The sequence below is a fragment of the Rhamphochromis longiceps genome, linkage group LG3 (assembly GCF_057381845.1).
Source record: "Rhamphochromis longiceps isolate RC_006_pf linkage group LG3, R_longiceps_female_GT1.1, whole genome shotgun sequence".
Taxonomy (NCBI): Eukaryota; Metazoa; Chordata; class Actinopteri; order Cichliformes; family Cichlidae; genus Rhamphochromis; species Rhamphochromis longiceps.
In genome coordinates, this window is record NC_140559.1 from 14,458,304 (window position 1) to 14,475,386 (window position 17,083).

At 40.7% G+C, this 17,083-nt stretch overlaps 2 protein-coding genes across 2 annotated transcripts in view; both read left to right on the forward strand.

Annotated features, from left to right (window-relative positions):
• Nucleotides 1-17,083, forward strand: part of LOC146673023 (NACHT, LRR and PYD domains-containing protein 3-like) — a 505,210-nt gene that overhangs the window by 251,343 nt on the left and 236,784 nt on the right. The gene's annotated exons all lie outside the window — the stretch shown is intronic.
• LOC146673039 (uncharacterized) overlaps nt 1,850-17,083 on the forward strand; it is a 38,232-nt gene continuing 22,998 nt past the window's right edge. The window contains exons 1-6 of the mRNA XM_085401431.1: nt 1,850-1,886; nt 2,811-3,158; nt 9,263-9,595; nt 9,692-9,790; nt 10,478-10,798; nt 13,873-13,899. Coding sequence (XP_085257557.1) covers nt 1,850-1,886; nt 2,811-3,158; nt 9,263-9,595; nt 9,692-9,790; nt 10,478-10,798; nt 13,873-13,899 — 1,165 coding nt within the window. The remainder of the gene's footprint in view (nt 1,887-2,810; nt 3,159-9,262; nt 9,596-9,691; nt 9,791-10,477; nt 10,799-13,872; nt 13,900-17,083) is intronic.

The window sequence follows — 17,083 nt, forward strand, 5'->3', positions numbered from 1 at the left end:
GAATGTCGTTCGGACTGGAGAAGTGTAGTCGGATGGTAACAAAGAGAGGGAAGGTAGTCAGAACTGAGGGGATTGAACTACCAGAAGGCAACATTGCAGACATAGAGGACAGTTACAAGTACTTGGGGATCCCACAGGCGAATGGGAACCATGAAGAGGCCACTAGAAAGGCTGCAACCACCAAGTACCTGCAGAGGGTCAGGCAAGTCCTGAGGAGTCAGCTGAATGGTAAGAACAAGATCCGGGCCATCAACACATACGCCCTGCCCGTGATCAGGTACCCTGCTGGGGTAATAGGCTGGCCAAAGGAGGAGATAGAAGCCACTGACATAAAGACAAGAAAGCTCCTTACCATGCATGGAGGGTTTCACCCCAAGTCCAGCACCCTGAGGCTGTACGCTAAGCGGAAGGAAGGGGGCCGGGGACTGGTGAGTGTCAGCACCACAGTCCAGGATGAGACAAGGAACATCCAAGAATACATTGGGAAGATGGCCCCAACTGACCGAGTGCTCAGTGAATACCTCAGGCAGCAGAAACCCAAGAAAGAGGAGGGAGACGAGGAACCATCATGGAAGGACAGGCCCCTGCACGGTATGTACCACCGGCAGATAGAGGAGGTGGCTGATATCCAGAAATCCTACCAGTGGCTGGACAAAGCTGGACTGAAAGACAGCACAGAGGCACTAATCATGGCAGCACAAGAACAAGCTCTGAGTACAAGATCCATAGAGGCTGGGGTCTATCACACCAGGCAAGACCCCAGGTGCAGGCTGTGTAAAGATGCCCCAGAGACAATCCAGCACATAACAGCAGGGTGCAAGATGCTAGCAGGCAAGGCATACATGGAACGCCATAACCAAGTGGCCGGCATAGTGTACAGGAACATCTGTGCCGAGTATAACCTGGAAGTCCCGAGGTCAAAATGGGAGATGCCCCCAAGGGTGGTGGAGAATGACCGAGCTAAGATCCTGTGGGACTTCCAGATACAGACGGACAAAATGGTGGTGGCTAACCAACCGGACATAGTGGTGGTAGACAAACAGAAGAAGACGGCCGTAGTGATCGATGTAGCGGTTCCGAATGACAGCAATATCAGGAAGAAGGAACACGAGAAGCTGGAGAAATACCAAGGGCTCAGAGAAGAGCTCGAGAGGATGTGGAGGGTGAAGGTAACGGTGGTCCCCGTGGTAATCGGAGCACTAGGTGCGGTGACTCCCAAGCTAGGCGAGTGGCTCCAGCAGATCCCGGGAATAACATCGGAGATCTCTGTCCAGAAGAGCGCAGTCCTGGGAACAGCTAAGATACTGCGCAGGACCCTCAAGCTCCCAGGCCTCTGGTAGAGGACCCGAGCTTGAAGGATAAACCGCCCGCAGGGGCGTGCTGGGTGTTTTTTTTTTTTTTTATGTATATATATATATATATATATATATATATATATATATATATATATATATATATATATATATATATATGTATAGAGAGAGAGAGAGAGAGAGAGAGAGATAGATAGATAGATAGATAGATAGATAGATAGATAGATAGATAGATAGAGAGATAGATAGATCCATATAATGATGCAGTGCTACACACATTCATATTTGCATGTTATTGTGTTCAGAGAGGCTGCTTTTTATTTTTATTTCCTCATTGCTGTGCACATTTTTTTTATAACCGACTTCAAGGTAAAACTTGGACTCAGATGCTGTTGAACCTGTTTTCTGGAACAGAGTCTTGAAGGAACCAAAAGCAAACTTTTATTTATGTGTCAACATTTGGAGATAAATGTCTCACTGATTCTGATCCATCCGTGTCGGTTAATTCTGCCAGTTGGATTTTTGTTTACAGGGGGATGAAGATGCTGCTGGTGTTGCTGCTCCTCATCAACAGTAAGATACACACTTTAAATACTGTTTAAATGCCGATTGTGTGTAAAACTTATGGAGCTGTATTACAAACAAGTAACTTGAATAGTGAGGAAAGAAGCTTTGTTTGTAAAAATATGAAAGACTGTAGTCAAAGGTTGTGCTTTTCCATCATTGAGACGCTGAACAACATCTTAAAATAGTTTTACACTAAATCCCTTTGTTTGTACGGTGGTTCAGTCCTCGTCTTACAAACAGGCGTTCATTGCAGTCACCGTACAAGTCTGTAGGCACTGAGAGCCAAGGATGAACATTTCTGACATACCTCTGCAGGAGTGCCAACTACTCACTGTGTGTGTGTGTGTGTGTGTGTGTGTGTGTGTGTGTGTGTGTGTGTGTGTGTGTGTGTGTGTGTGTGTGTGTGTGTGTGTGTGTGTGCATGTGTATACATGGTGTAGACTTGTTTAAACTGATTCTACTACGGTGGTTATCCTCAGGCGGAGTGGCTGAGCAGCCTGCAGTTTATTCATATTGAGTGTGATGTACAAGAAGGTACAGTGTTGTGTGTAACAGGAACAGGAAAACATCACAGTATAAAAGATGAAGATAAAGGCTGAACTGACAGCTGTTCCACTGCTGTCACATTAAGGACCTGCATCAGAATAATTTTTGTAATGTTGCTTTACTGGAACAGCAGTTATTAAACTTGTCACAAGATAACGCTCCAACATATTCACAGTCACATTAAGTGGTGAAGGAAACACTTGTATGTACAATAAATGTATCTACAACATCTGTGTCAAACCAGCTTACTATTGTGTTGTCAAGAGTCAACGTTTCAATATTCAAACACATGTCTTGAGTTTCTTAAATTAATTTGTCACCTGAGGTATCTGAGACAAACCCACAGCATGCAGTTAATTTCTATGTCTGTTTATGTGTCCTCAGTTTCCCAGCATGCCCTGGCTGTGGTGGTGGAGGTGAATGAGGGGGAAAGATCTGTCCTGCTGCCCTGTCAATACTCAGGTATTACACCCGAGGACCCCACAATGATGTGGATGCGCAATGATCTTCATCCCAACTCTGTCCACCTACAGCGAGAAGGAAGAGATGACCTTAGAGGACAAAACCAGCGTTACAGCAGGCGCACATCGATGAGGCGTGATGCTCTGCACACTTTAGACTTCAGCCTCACTCTGAGAAAACCACAACTGACCGACAGCGGCAGCTACACCTGCTCCATCAGTTTTGGAAGAGAAGAGCTGACACTGACAGTTATACAGCTACAGGTCAAAGGTCAGCAAGAAATGCCAACACCTGCTCTTTATGCAGCTCAGGAGTCAGTACTGTGGACAGATCAGACGTTAAACAGGTTAGATTGATTTGGTTAAAAGTTGCCATTGTTGTGTTTAAATTTGTCTTAAACACAACAATGACATGCAGTTTAAGACTAATTAAACTGCATGTTTAGATATTTTTCTGTTTCTACCATACATGTATGATGGTGGAGGAGGTTTAGCCATTAGTGTTTAACTGCAGGCACATTCCATATAAGATTCTGGTTTCCTTATTTGATAAGGAATGTTTACTTCCTGCCATTTATAGGCTCACCTGCACTGGTATATGAGAGACCGTTAAAGGGGTTAAACCGTATACAGGAGGGGTGAGATGACTCGGATGCTCGGATGAGCATGCACACACACACACACACACACAGTCCCTTTAACCTTTATGACACACCATATGGGTTTTACAATGGGGTTGTGTGTTGACTGAATAAAGGCTGTAAGGGGGCGCTGGTTCTTTGGCGTTGTGTGGGATCAGGTGAGATCCCAGACAACTGATCCGACCGGCTTCCCTTGCAAGTTAAAACCCATCAATCTCTGGTTGTCTTGCTTCGTTCATGGGGATAAGTCTCTGAATCAGTGAGGCCTGTGAGCGCAGACCTAACAAAGAGTGTTTTGGCAATTCTGTTATAAACGAAGACCAACATTTTAGATCTAAGCTCCATGGAAGCCACAACTAAGGTACGATTTTAGCTTGAATAAAGCGATATTGATTCATTAAATCCTGAATTGATTTTTAAATATAAATGTATTTTGCCAGGAACACCTGAATCTCAGGTTAAAGCTCACAAAACTATTTTAACAACCACCAAACACAAAACACCAAATGAGAGCAGGTACATTGATTCCACACAAACATCTAAACACAAACCATTTCACTCGACGGCACATACACAGACACGCCATCAGGACTAAAAGGCGAGATCTCACTGATTCTGAAGCTGCAGGTTTTGTCACTCTCTGACCAAAATTTACTGAACCAGCAGCAAAAGTAGATCAAAACTAAGCTTCACATTTGATAAACATCGTCTTTAATTCCCTCTTACTTTTGCCGTTTTACTTCCACCACAATAGAATCACACTTCCTGGATGGCTCTCTCTGTCAGTCACTTAATATGTTGATTCATGGTTTTCTTTCATTTTTGTTCTACTGCAAAATATTATACGGTAATATAAAAAGCTAGGCTAGAAAAAGGTTTTTCTGTGTTTTATTTTCACTTACTTTGACAAAAAGGCATCTGCTGTGATGCTCACACCTCTGATGAAGTCTCACAAGTGTCAGCTTTTTTTTTTTTTTAAACTTTTATTTAACTTTTTTTTCCCCAACAAATATAAGACTGGTTCACATCCAAAATAATAACACTACACAGCACTAGAATATTGCAACATTATGTCCATAATTGTTGTCCGCTAGGATTCAGTTTACAGGTTACTCCCAGTGCTTCCAGTGGTTTCTTCCATTTGTCCACAAAAATTCGAAGGCTCCCATCAATATAATGTCCCAGCCTAATCAGAGTCATAACTTCAATGATGAGCGACTTCCATAGAGAAATGGAGGGAGGCTCAGCCCCCACCCATCTCAACATGATGCTTTTCCTGGCCAACATTAACAGTGACTGAATTACATGCTCATGTTGTACCAGTGAAACAGGGATATATCCCAATATACACATTAATGGGTTTTCTGTCACCTGATGACCAATGGCTGTACTAATATTGGCGCAGACCTTTTTCCAAAATGACTGGATAATAGCACATTCCCACAAGCAGTGGAATCTAGTGCCCACTCTGACCTTACACTTGAGACAGTTTGGAGATATTCCCATATTATACTTACTATAAATATACGGAGAAATATACACATTGTGCAAAATTTTGTACTGCAGTTCTTTAAATCGGTTACAAACAGAGATTTTGGATGGAAGGAGCAAAATTTTGTCCCATGCCTGTATATCTATTTCACATTTAAGCAGCGTCCCCCAAGATTTTCTCAACCATGTCAGTTTATCCACAATTAGGGCATAAATCTCTGAATAAAACTTTGATACAAAATGTTTATGCTCCCTATTATCCAGAAAAAATTTCTCCAACCGAAAAGAGGCAGTTGAGATTTGTAATGATTTAGCATTTTTTAGCACATAATTTCTCAATTGCAAATGCTTACAAAACTCAGTCTTTGACATAGAATACTGGGACTTCAAGGATTCAAATGATTTAAACTCACCATGTTTAAAGAGGTCATAAAACCTCTTTACACCTACTTTATGCCATCCCACAAAGCTTGACCCTATGTTTTGCGGCAGGTCTGGATTATTTATAAATGTTGACAAGATATTAAACGGAAGACTACTGTTAAAATTTTTTCTCAGTTTTCCCCACGTCCACATAGCATTATATATCAGTGGGTTATGCTTTATTACGTGAGGTAAGTCATTTAGACGTTTCCCTAAGAAGTTAACAGGTGAGGATGGTTTACATAATACTTCCTCAATATTTAGCCATGGTAGGTCAGAATGTTCATGTATCCAGGAAGAAAGAATCCTTGCTTGTATTGAGAGGACATAATTTTCTATGTTTGGCACTCCCCACCCGCCCAAATCTTTCGGTAACTGTAGTGTCTCCAATTTAATTTTGGGTTTTCTTCCTGCCCAAATGAAATCCACCATAGCCTTGTTAATTACTTTAATATCTTCTGATTTCAAAATTACAAACAACATGCCTGTGGGATATAATATTTTCAGTAGGATTACCATTTTAATGAGATTTATTCTTCCCAAAAATGATATCGGAAGTGACCTCCATCTTGTCAGCATCTCTCGAAGATCTTGAACCATTCCATTAATATTTTCTCTATATAAGTGACCAACATTTGGTGTAACTTTAACTCCCAAATATACAAAACCTGATGGTGCCCAGTGAAAAGGTTTAACATATAAAGGTTCATTATCCCCTCCACTACACAAAGTCATTATAACAGATTTATCAAAATTTACTTTGTATCCAGATATAAGACCAAAGTCTTTGATACACCTAGTAAGAACGGGTAAAGAGTTAACCGGGTCAGTCAGTGTCAGAAGAATATCGTCTGCATAGAGCAGAATTTTATGTTGTCTATCCCCAATTTTAACTCCAAGAACACGTGTCCAAGTGTCAGCTTTTTTTTAATATATAGATATAAAAATATGGAAATGTACTGATAAATGATCAGAATTATAATATTTCTCACTGTCTAAGTCAAAATTGAACTGAATCGAGGATCAAATCAAATCGAGACCTTATGAATCAGAATCTAAACGATTATAGAAATCGACACCCATCCCTAGCCACAACAGTAGAGTGGACTGATTCTTATATAACGCTTTTCTATTCTCCCGGAGTACTCAAAGCGTTCTATACAACATGCCTCATTCACCCATTCAAACCCACTCATACAAGCACTTCTAAACTCAAGTGCAAACTAAACTACATTCACACACTTTCATACTCCGATGAATGCATCGGAGGGCAACTTGGGGTTAGTATCTTGCCCAAGGATGTTTGGCATGCAGACTGGGGAAGCCAAGGATCAAACCACCAACCTTCCGATCAGTAGCTGATCTGCTCTACCACCTGAGCCACAGCCACCCCCCAGAGGATACATAAATACATAATATTTTATATTTTCTGATGACCGTATTTAGTTGTCAAAACTGTGTAACACTCTTCAGAAATGTTGAGGTTTTTCACCACTTGCTGAAGCCTTTTCTAGTAAATACTGGCTCCCAGTGAAACTTAAGAATTGATTTAGTAAAGACAAGCTAACAAGCAAAGTAAAGTGCTGAGTTCTTCGGTACACTGTATTTAACCAGCTTTTGTTAAAACTTGTCTGGAATGTGGGATGCTTCCAAACAGCAGGTTACGGTTACACTGGGTCTGCTTGAGGATGTCCTGCTGTCATCAGCAATGTTAGCTTCCTTGGTGGGTGGAAGTCCCTTTGATTCCGTTGACTATAATATTTTATTTGATGCTTAAGATGCTGGCTGGTATCTCTGGTTCAGCACAGTAGGAGGAAGGTTCCTCCTACTCGTCTAGAAAGACTTTTTGTCTCATGTTAAGCAAACCCTCCTCTGACACTGCTGCTCTAATCTGTGGGGTAGTGCAAGGCTCAATTCTGGGTCCATTATTTTAATTTGATATCCTTTATTTAGCTGATGTCATTAAATGATATCAATTCTATGCTGATGACACCCAACTGTGTCTGTCTTTTAAGCCTCGACAGCTGGATAGACTATCCTCCACAGTCCACTCTGTGTCCCTGATAACTGCTCTCTACTAATAAACTTTTTTTTTATATTCACACAAGACTCAGACTATGACTACAGCTTCTCCATAAATGCCTTTAAGATTCAGTCAAAGGATTTCTGTCCAGTGTTTGTAATCTTTCTGTATTTGATTCTTGACTTATATGTAAAATCTCTTTGACGTTCCTTTAAAAAAACATTTCTAAATTGTTATAGTCTCCTGTACGTAAATGCATAAAAGTATTCATGCATTTGTGTCATTGTGGTGGATTACTGTAATGTCTAGTTTACAAGCTTAGAAAAAAAGCTTTATTTATATGTCTAAGTGATACAAAATGCTGCAGCCAGGCTCCCAATGCATTGTAGTAAGCTTGAAGCGCTTTTTATTTATCTGCTTTACAGTTGATTTTATAATTAGATATAAAATTCTCATCCAGTGGAGCCCCGCCTTACGAAGACCCCATTTAACGAAGAATTCAAGTTAAGAAGGCTCTTAACGGCAGTATTTCTGCCCATGGTACGGCAAAATGCCCGCATAACGAAATCCGCTGGCAGAGACCAGAATTCCCACAATGCCTTCCGAATCATGTGATAACCCCTTGGCTTTTGTACTTGCGTTTTGCTGTTCCATATGAAAGACGTATCGTTGTTGCAGTGCGCTATTTCGTGTGCTTCTCATATGCAATTAGCCTACCGTTCATTCATAATGGGGCCGAAAAAACTTTCTGCAAGTGATTCGAGTGAAAAGAAGAAGCGTAAGGTGCTCTCGATGGAAACAAAGAGAGAAATTATTGACAAATATGAGCAAGGTCTGCCTCCACCAAGAACTTTGTCTTCAGCCAGCATCGCCTCACTCAAAAGGCGATGGAAAAAGGTGCTCCGACTTAACGAAAATTTTGACTTACGAAAGACGCTCTGGAACGAATTTATTTCGTAAGTCGAGGTTCCACTGTACTTACATATAGACCACTACATGGGCTAGATCAATTTAGTGCTTTGTATGTACATCCCCTTTGCTCTGTGGACTTTTTCTTTTCAGTACAACTTTCTTTTACAGGCTTTTGTTCCCTTATTCCAACGTTTTTTTGCGATATCCTGCTGTCATCAAATTCAAAATGAGATTTCTGATCAGTCAAAAAATAAACAAACAGCAAAAAAAGAAAACATAGTTTAAAATACATTACATTTAAATTATAAAAACTTTTATAAGTGTCTAATATAAAGATTTTGTGTGCATTAAACAATGTTTCCATGGCATCAAGGATTTTTTAATGCTGGAAATGATCAAACGATGATTAAATTGTTAACGTTAAAGATCCAGTTTAGCTTTCAATGGGAAAAAAAGAGGCCAGATGATGATGTATTACCACAGAGACATAGATTAGCAACACTAATGGGGGGCGACCGTTGCTCAGGGGGTTGGGAATCGCATCTGTAACCGGAAGGTCGCCGGTTCGATCCCCGGGCTCTCTGTCCTGGTCGTTGTGTCCTTGGGCAAGACACTTTACCCTACTTGCCTACTGGTGTTGGCCAGAGGGGCCGATGGCGCGATATGGCAGCCTCGCTTCTGTCAGTCTGCCCCAGGGCAGCTGTGGCTACAACTGTAGCTTGCCTCCACCAGTGTATGAATGTGAGAGTGAATGAATAGTGGTATTGTAAAGCGCTTTGGGTGCCTAGAAAAGCGCTATATAAATCCAATCCACTATTATTATTATTATTACTAATGCTCATATCCCAGATGACTATTTCATATTGTGATTTATTGTCCTCTCAGACCAGCAGGTGGAGATGAAGGTGAATGAAGGCTTAGAGTCTATCATCCTGCCCTGCAAAACAAAATCTTACCTACCTGAGGACACCACAGTGGAGTGGACTCGCTCTGACCCAGAACTCATGATGGTTCATGTGTATGCAAACGAAGGCGACCAACTTAATGACCAGGACGGCCTTTACAGAGACCGAACAACAGTGAATGAAGACCTGCTGAGAACTGGAGACCTCAGTCTGATCCTGAAATACCCCACACAGAGAGACAGTGGAGGATACATCTGCACCATCTACAGGGACAAAGACATCCTGAGACAGAAAGTAGAGCTGCAGGTCAAAGGTCAGAGATGTAGATAAAGGTCAGTGGTGCTGTAGATGTTGTCATAATATTATGATGATGTTTTCATATTATGGTCTATTATTGTTTTCTACACAGAGCCATTCCCATCTTGGGCCATAGCTCTCCCAATTATCCTGGTTGTTCTTGGGGTTTCTGGAGGTCTTTTATTTCATTTCCGGCACTATTTCATGTCAGGTGAGTGTCTCCTACTACACTACCCATAATGCCGATGGTCAGCAGGTGTCCTCTGGTGGCTCCTTGACTGCGGCTCACACAAACTTGTTCCAGAAGCTGAAAGAGTTGAGAGTTACAAACAGCTGATACAGAGAGCTGAAGAGAAACTTCCAGGTTTGTTCCAGAAGTCAGAAAACCTCCTTCAGACTCAGTCATTGATCAGTGAAACAGCTCCACAACATGACTTTACTAAACAGTGTGTGTGCTTCACTGCATTGATCTGACACAGAGGCTGCATGTGGACAAGCTGTTCTTCTTCTGTGGTGGTAAACAGCAGCTGACATGGAAACATGTGCTGACAGTAAATGTTGCAGCAGCTTCAGTAAATGTTCCTCCTTGAGTTGTGCTCAGTCATGTGGTGGAGAGCTTCAGATGTTCAGACACATGAGATCTTCATGGTTTCTGTGCTCATGTGTGTGAGACATGGCCGACTGTGGAGGCTCAGTCTGTCTGTTCTTCTTCATCCAACATGTCTGCAGCACTTTACAGGACGCTGCAGACTAGTTACCAAAGAACGAGTCAGGAACACATCAGGAACAAACTGAGACACAATCTGACTGAGACTAGAAGACAAGGAGGGACAGGGAGGTCATGTGACCACCACAGCTGCTGCTGATGTCATCATGTTGTGCTTTGTCGTCCTCTCAGTTTACCAGGTGGTGGTGGATTCAGGGGTGGAGTCTGTCCAGCTGCCCTGCAAAGGCACACTTCACCTCCCCAAAGATGCTAAAGTGGAGTGGATGGACAACAATGACAGGAAGGTCCACGTGTATGTGAATGGCCCTGATGAACCTGAACAACAGGACGAGTTTTACACAGATCGAACGAAGATGAATGAAGGCCTGTTGAAAACTGGAGACTTCAGTCTGACCCTGAAATACCCCACGAACACAAACAGCTACACCTGCACCGTCTACAGCAGGGAGGAAAAGATCCTGCTGAAGAAACAAGTGGTGCTCACTGTTATAGGTCAGTGCTGTAGATACAGGTCAAAGGTCAGAGGTCACTGTAAAAGCTCAGAGAATATGAACTGGGTTCACATCATCACATCATCCATGAGACTTTCATGAGTTTCTCATAATGTTGGTTTAGCATTTAGCTAGCACACTGCTAAAGTCAGTTCAAATATATCTATTTTGTTAGCACTCACATCTCAGTGAAAATAACTACATGCATGCTTTTTCCAGAACCGTTCAACTTTCCTCATAAACACACATGGAAATATCACAAATCTGGGTCATGAAACAAGGAGGGGAGGACCTGTTACCATCACTGCTTGTCATGTTCAAAATTTTTCAAGACTTTAGGAAAAATATCTGTCATTTAAAAACATTTAATTTGCTTCAGCAGTTGAAATTACAAGTTTACAGCGCTGTACCTTTGTGTGAACCATTGGTCTGCTTCACAGAAAGGATAATCTTGAAACGGGCTCTACAATAACAAACAATTACAATAACAAAGGATTATTAGGGCTATCTTCTCCGAGCACCAAATGTGGCAGTCTGCTGTGGATCCTCCTCATTCAGTCCGACCTTGCCTGGTGTCTGCTCCTTTGAGACAGAAAAGAAAAACATCTCCTTTAATTTTCTCAAAAATCCACAGTGCGCCTCGTAATAATATTATAATATATACACATTATAATAAAAGTTACCGTGAGGGTTCTGAATTCGGAAACAAATGCAATCGCATGGCAGGATGCTGTAAACGGACCAAACTCCAGTCAGGAGAACAACTGAAATAATCCATCCACAATACGAGGTTAGTCATTAATTTACTGCAACAACATAGGAATAGAACAGCTGTGAGAGAATTCAACATTCATTCATTCATTTATTTATTTATTTCACACTTGGTACAACAGATCAAACAAACCAACCACACTTTCTATCAATAAAGCACTACAACCATGTGTGAAAAGGAGCAGGAAGAAGAAAATATTCTTATTAAACCCCGCCCCCTATCTACATTCAAACTTATATTACAAGTGGGCACCAAAAATCAGGGAACAAACTAACATTAACATTTATCTCCGGTCCTAACCCAAACCAAACAACAAATTTACAATCAGAATATACCACTCCACATAATAACAAGGAGAAAATAAAAATAAAATAAATAAAACAAAAAATTATAATGGATCCATTTTCAATGAACTCCAATTTCATTCGCATTCTTCATATTGAGTTATCGTTTTAAGCATGTAACACTTTTTAAAACAATGTAAACTTATACAATTCTTTAAATTATAATGAATTGAGTTCCAGTCGTATACCCCTAACCGTTGGACTCATTAATCTTTGTGTTGTCCTAGCTAACTGATGCTTAAAATAAAATTTCCTTCTGCTATCTTCTCCCCCTGAACACAATAAAAATACTCTATGTAACTTAAAGGGCAAAATATTATTTTTAGCCTTAAACATAATTAATAGTGTCCGTAATTTCACTAAATCTCCTAATTTTAATAATTTTGATTTTATAAATAATTTATTTGTATGTTCTCTATATTTAACATTATGAATCATTTGTATCACTTTCTTCTGTATTAAGTTTAGAGGTTTTATAGTATTCTCATATGTATTCCCCCAAACTTCAACACAGTAACTAAAATATGAGAAAAACAATGAAAAATATAAAATGCGCATTGTTTTATAATCTAATAAATCTCTTACATTTCCCAAAATATAAATGCTTTTAACCATCTTCTTTCTAATATACTCAATATGAGATTTCCAAATTTCCATCTACTATTACACCCAAAAAACGAAATTCAGTAACTCTTTCAATCAATTCTCCATCAATGGACATAATGACTTCAAATTCAAATTCAAATTTTATTTGTCACGTACACAGTCATACACAGTACGATATGTAGTGAAATGCTTGGACAACTGCTCGTGACCTAAAGAAAACAAAAAAGGAAAAGGCTATGAATAAGATAGGAAATAAATATGAAAAATTAAAAAGGGTAAATTTAACTAGGAAGGAATAAAATATAAATTAAGGTTAAAAATGAAATAACTGTACAACACACTGGGAAAGAATAAGATAAAATATATAAATTAAAGTTGAAAATAAAACAACTGTACAACAAAATACACAATATAGAACTATATAAGAATGTATGAAGAAATATAAATAAATATATACACAATAACAGCAGCATATACCACAATAACAGCAGCGTGATTTAAGTAATGAAGTGAAAACAAAGTCCAGAAAGTCCAGTGTGTGTGTAAGAACTGTATGTGTGGGTCAGTACTGTGTGGTGGTGTGATTGAGAGACCGTATCACCTGCGGGAAGAAGCTCCTCCTCAGTCTCTCTGTGTTGGTCTTCAGGGAGCGGAATCGCTTTCCTGACCTCAGCAGAGAGAACAGTCTGTTGTTGGGATGGCTGAGGTCCTTCACGATCTTCCTGGCCTTGGTCCAGCACCGCCTGCTGTAGATTGAGTGCAGGTCAGGGAGCTCGGAGCGGATGGTGCGCTCAGCTGATCGCACAACCCTCTGTAGAGCTCGTCTGTCCTGCATGGTGCTGTTCCCGAACCAGGTTAAGATGTTTCCCGCCAGGATGCTCTCTATGGTGCACGAGTAAAAGTTCCTGAGCACCTTGGAGGGCAGTTGGAAGTCTCTCAAGCGTCTGAGGTGGTAGAGACGCTGACGGGCCTTTTTCACCACGGTGTTGATGTGACAGGACCATGACAGGTCCTGCGTGATGTGAACTCCGAGGTATTTGAAGCTGTCCACTCTCTCCACTGGGCACTCGTTGATGACGGGGGTCTGGTAGTTCCTCTCCTGCTTAGTGCTGAAGTCCACTATCAGCTCCTTTGTCTTACTGACGTTTAGAAGGAGGTTGTTCCTCTGGCACCAGTTTTCCAGATTCCTCATCTCCTTCAGGTAGGCCGTCTCGTTGTTATCAGAGATCAGGCCCACCACGACGGTGTCGTCAGCAAACTTGATGATGGTGGTGGAGCTGGTAGTGGCCACGCAGTCATATGTGTACAAAGAGTACAGCAGGGGGCTCAGAACACACCCCTGGGGGGCTCCAGTGCTGAGAGTGGTGGAGGCTGAGACATGTCCGCCCATCCTTACTGCCTGTGGTCTGCCAGTTAGGAAGTTGGAGATCCACTGACACATAGATGAGCTGAGTCCCAGATGCTCCAGCTTGGTGGTGAGTGTGGAGGGAATTATGGTATTAAATGCAGAGCTGTAGTCTATGAAGAGCATTTTAACATAATTCCCCCTTCTAGTGTCCAAGTGAGTGAGTGATGTGTGGAGGAGATGAGAGATGGCATCGTCTGTGGAACGATTTGGACGGTAAGCGAACTGTAGTGGGTCCAGTGTGTCTGGTAGTGAAGAAATGATGAAGTCTCTGACCAGGCGTTCAAAGCACTTCATCACTACTGAGGTGAGGGCTACAGGGTGATAGTCATTGAGAGAAGCAGGGTGGGGTTTCTTCGGGACAGGAACAATGATGGACTCTTTGAAGCATGTGGGGATCACCGACTGAGATAAAGAGATGTTGAATATCTCAGTGAACACAGGAGCTAGCTGGTATGCGCAGTCTCTTAGGATACGACCTGGGATGCCGTCTGGTCCTGCTGCTTTCCTGGTGTTCACTCTTTTGAAGGCTCTCCTTACTTCATGCTCGGAGATGACGAGCACGTTTCCGGTGCTGGCAGTATCTTCCTGTCTGCAGCCGTTAGCGCCGCTAACACTAGCATTGTTGGAGACCTTAGCTGCAGCCTCGAAGCGAGCATAGAAAGTGTTCAGCTCGTCTGCCAGAGTCACGGCCGCGTTCGTCATACCGGTTGTTGGTGCTTTATAGTCCGTTATTGTCCTTAGTCCCCGCCACAGGCTCCTAGAGTCACTCTGTTGGAGTTGTGACTCTAGTTTCCTCCCGTAGCGCTGCTTCGCCTCTTTCACCGCCCTCCGCACGTTATATGACGCGGCTTTGTACGGGTCCATGTCCCCCGTCGTGAGTCCCGTGTTGTAGGCAGCGGTGCGGGATCTCAGAGCGTCGCGGATGGTTTTATCCACCCACGGCTTCATGTTGGGAAACGTTGTGATAGTCTTTGTCTCCACGGTATCATCCGCTAGTTTCCCGATGAATCCCACAACCGCTTCCGTAAACACGTTGACTTCATCCTCCTTTGCATGATTGCCAAATATCATGAATTTCGTTTTTGTCAGATTCAAAGATAATTTATTTACATCAAACCATTTTTTCAATCTTAACATCTCAGAAGTCATAATTTCAACCAAATCTTTCAAATTCTCTCCAGAGCAATACAAATTTGTGTCATCTGCAAATAAAATAGAATTTAACCTTTTTGATACGTCACAGATATCATTAATATATAAATTAAAAAGTTTAGGTCCCAAAATAGAACCTTGAGGAACGCCACATACAATCTTCAATCTTTCAGAGGTATTGCCGAGATAATGTACATATTGCAACCTATTTTCTAAACAACTCCTTAACCAATTCAATGCCACGCCTCTCACACCATAATTATACACTTCAGAAATCAAAATAGAATGTTGTAACGTATCAAAAGCTATTTTTAAATCAACAAATACCCCAACTGTATATTTATTATTATTGGTTGCAGATGAAATATCGTCAATGAAAGTCAACAATGCTAATGCCGTTGATCTATTTTTACGAAATCCAAATTGATTTTCATTTATTAGTTGATATTTTTCAATAAAACTATCAAGTCTTTGCACAAAAAGTTTTTCGAGCACTTTTGAAAACTGTGACAAAAGAGACACTGGCCTATAGTTGTTAAAACTATGCTTATCTCCTGGTTTATATAAGGGTATCACTTTTGCCACTTTCATTCGATCAGGAAATACTCCTGATTGTAGCGAAAGATTAAAAATATAGCAAAGAGGAATACTTATACAATCTAAAGTCTTTTTAATTATAACCATGTCTATACCATCACAGTCAGTAGATTTTTTATTTTTAAAATTTTCTACAATTGCTACTATTTCTTTTATGGTAATATCAGCCAAGAATGTGGAATTAACCATTCTATTATCTCCTGTCCAGGCTTCGTCATTTTCTGGATCGTCATTTTTCCTAATTAAATTTGCTAAAGTGGGTCCAACATTTACAAAAAAGGAATTGAATTCGTTTACTACTTCAGTCTTGTCTTCGACAACTTGATTATTCTTAATAAAATAATTAGGGCGATCTAAGGGTGTGTTCTTGTTACCCAATACCTCCTTAAAAATATTCCAAATTCCCTTAATATTATTCTTGTTTTCCTGAAAAAGTTTATTATAGTAGTCTTTCTTGGCTTTCCTCAATATTAATACCAACTTATTTTTATAAACTTTATATTTCATTTCCGCATTCTTAGTTCTCTGTGTTATATAATCTCTATATAAATTATTTTTCTTTTTACACGCATTTGCAAGACCCTTAGTTATCCAAGGTTTCATATTCTTATTCTTTTTCTTATACTTAAATGATACCAATGGACAATGTTTATCAAACAGGCCAAGTAAGTATTTAAAAATGCTCCGTGTGCAACGTTGACCTCATTAACATAAACCTCCTTCCAGTCCACTTCCATGAGATCTTGTCTAAACTCTTTAATTGCCTCGTTATTTCTTAACCTTCTATAACTCACGAAACCAACCTCTTCCTTTCTTTTCATCCATCCATCCATCCATTCGCTTCCGCTTATCCTTTTTCAGGGTCGCGGGGGGCGCTGGAGCCTATCCCAGCTGTCATAGGGCGAGAGGCGGGGTACACCCTGGACAGGTTGCCAGTCTGTCGCAGCCTTTCTTTTCATATTTAAATCAAAAGTAAAAAAGACTGGTAGATGATCGCTTATATCATTTATGATGAGGCCACTCATAATATTACTCTCCAAACTATTAATGAAAATATGATCAATTAGTGTTTCTGATTTATCCGTTATTCTACTCGGCTTTATAATTAAAGGATAAAATCCTTTACCAAATAATAACTCAAAAAAATCTGACGCAGCCTTATCATTTGCCTCTTTACAAAGATCAATAATGTAATCACCACACAAACATACAATCAATGTAATGAATCAATGGTACAGAAGTAGCAGAAGCAAGAAGAATGAGTTGAGTAAAGTTTGATATCTAACTGTTTGGTTTCACTTAATGCACCTTATGGTTCGGAAAATACGGCATTTAATATTATCCTAGATCCTAAAATCTAGTTCATGACAACTTGTTTGGACATTCTGACCCAGAGACTATTCTAAC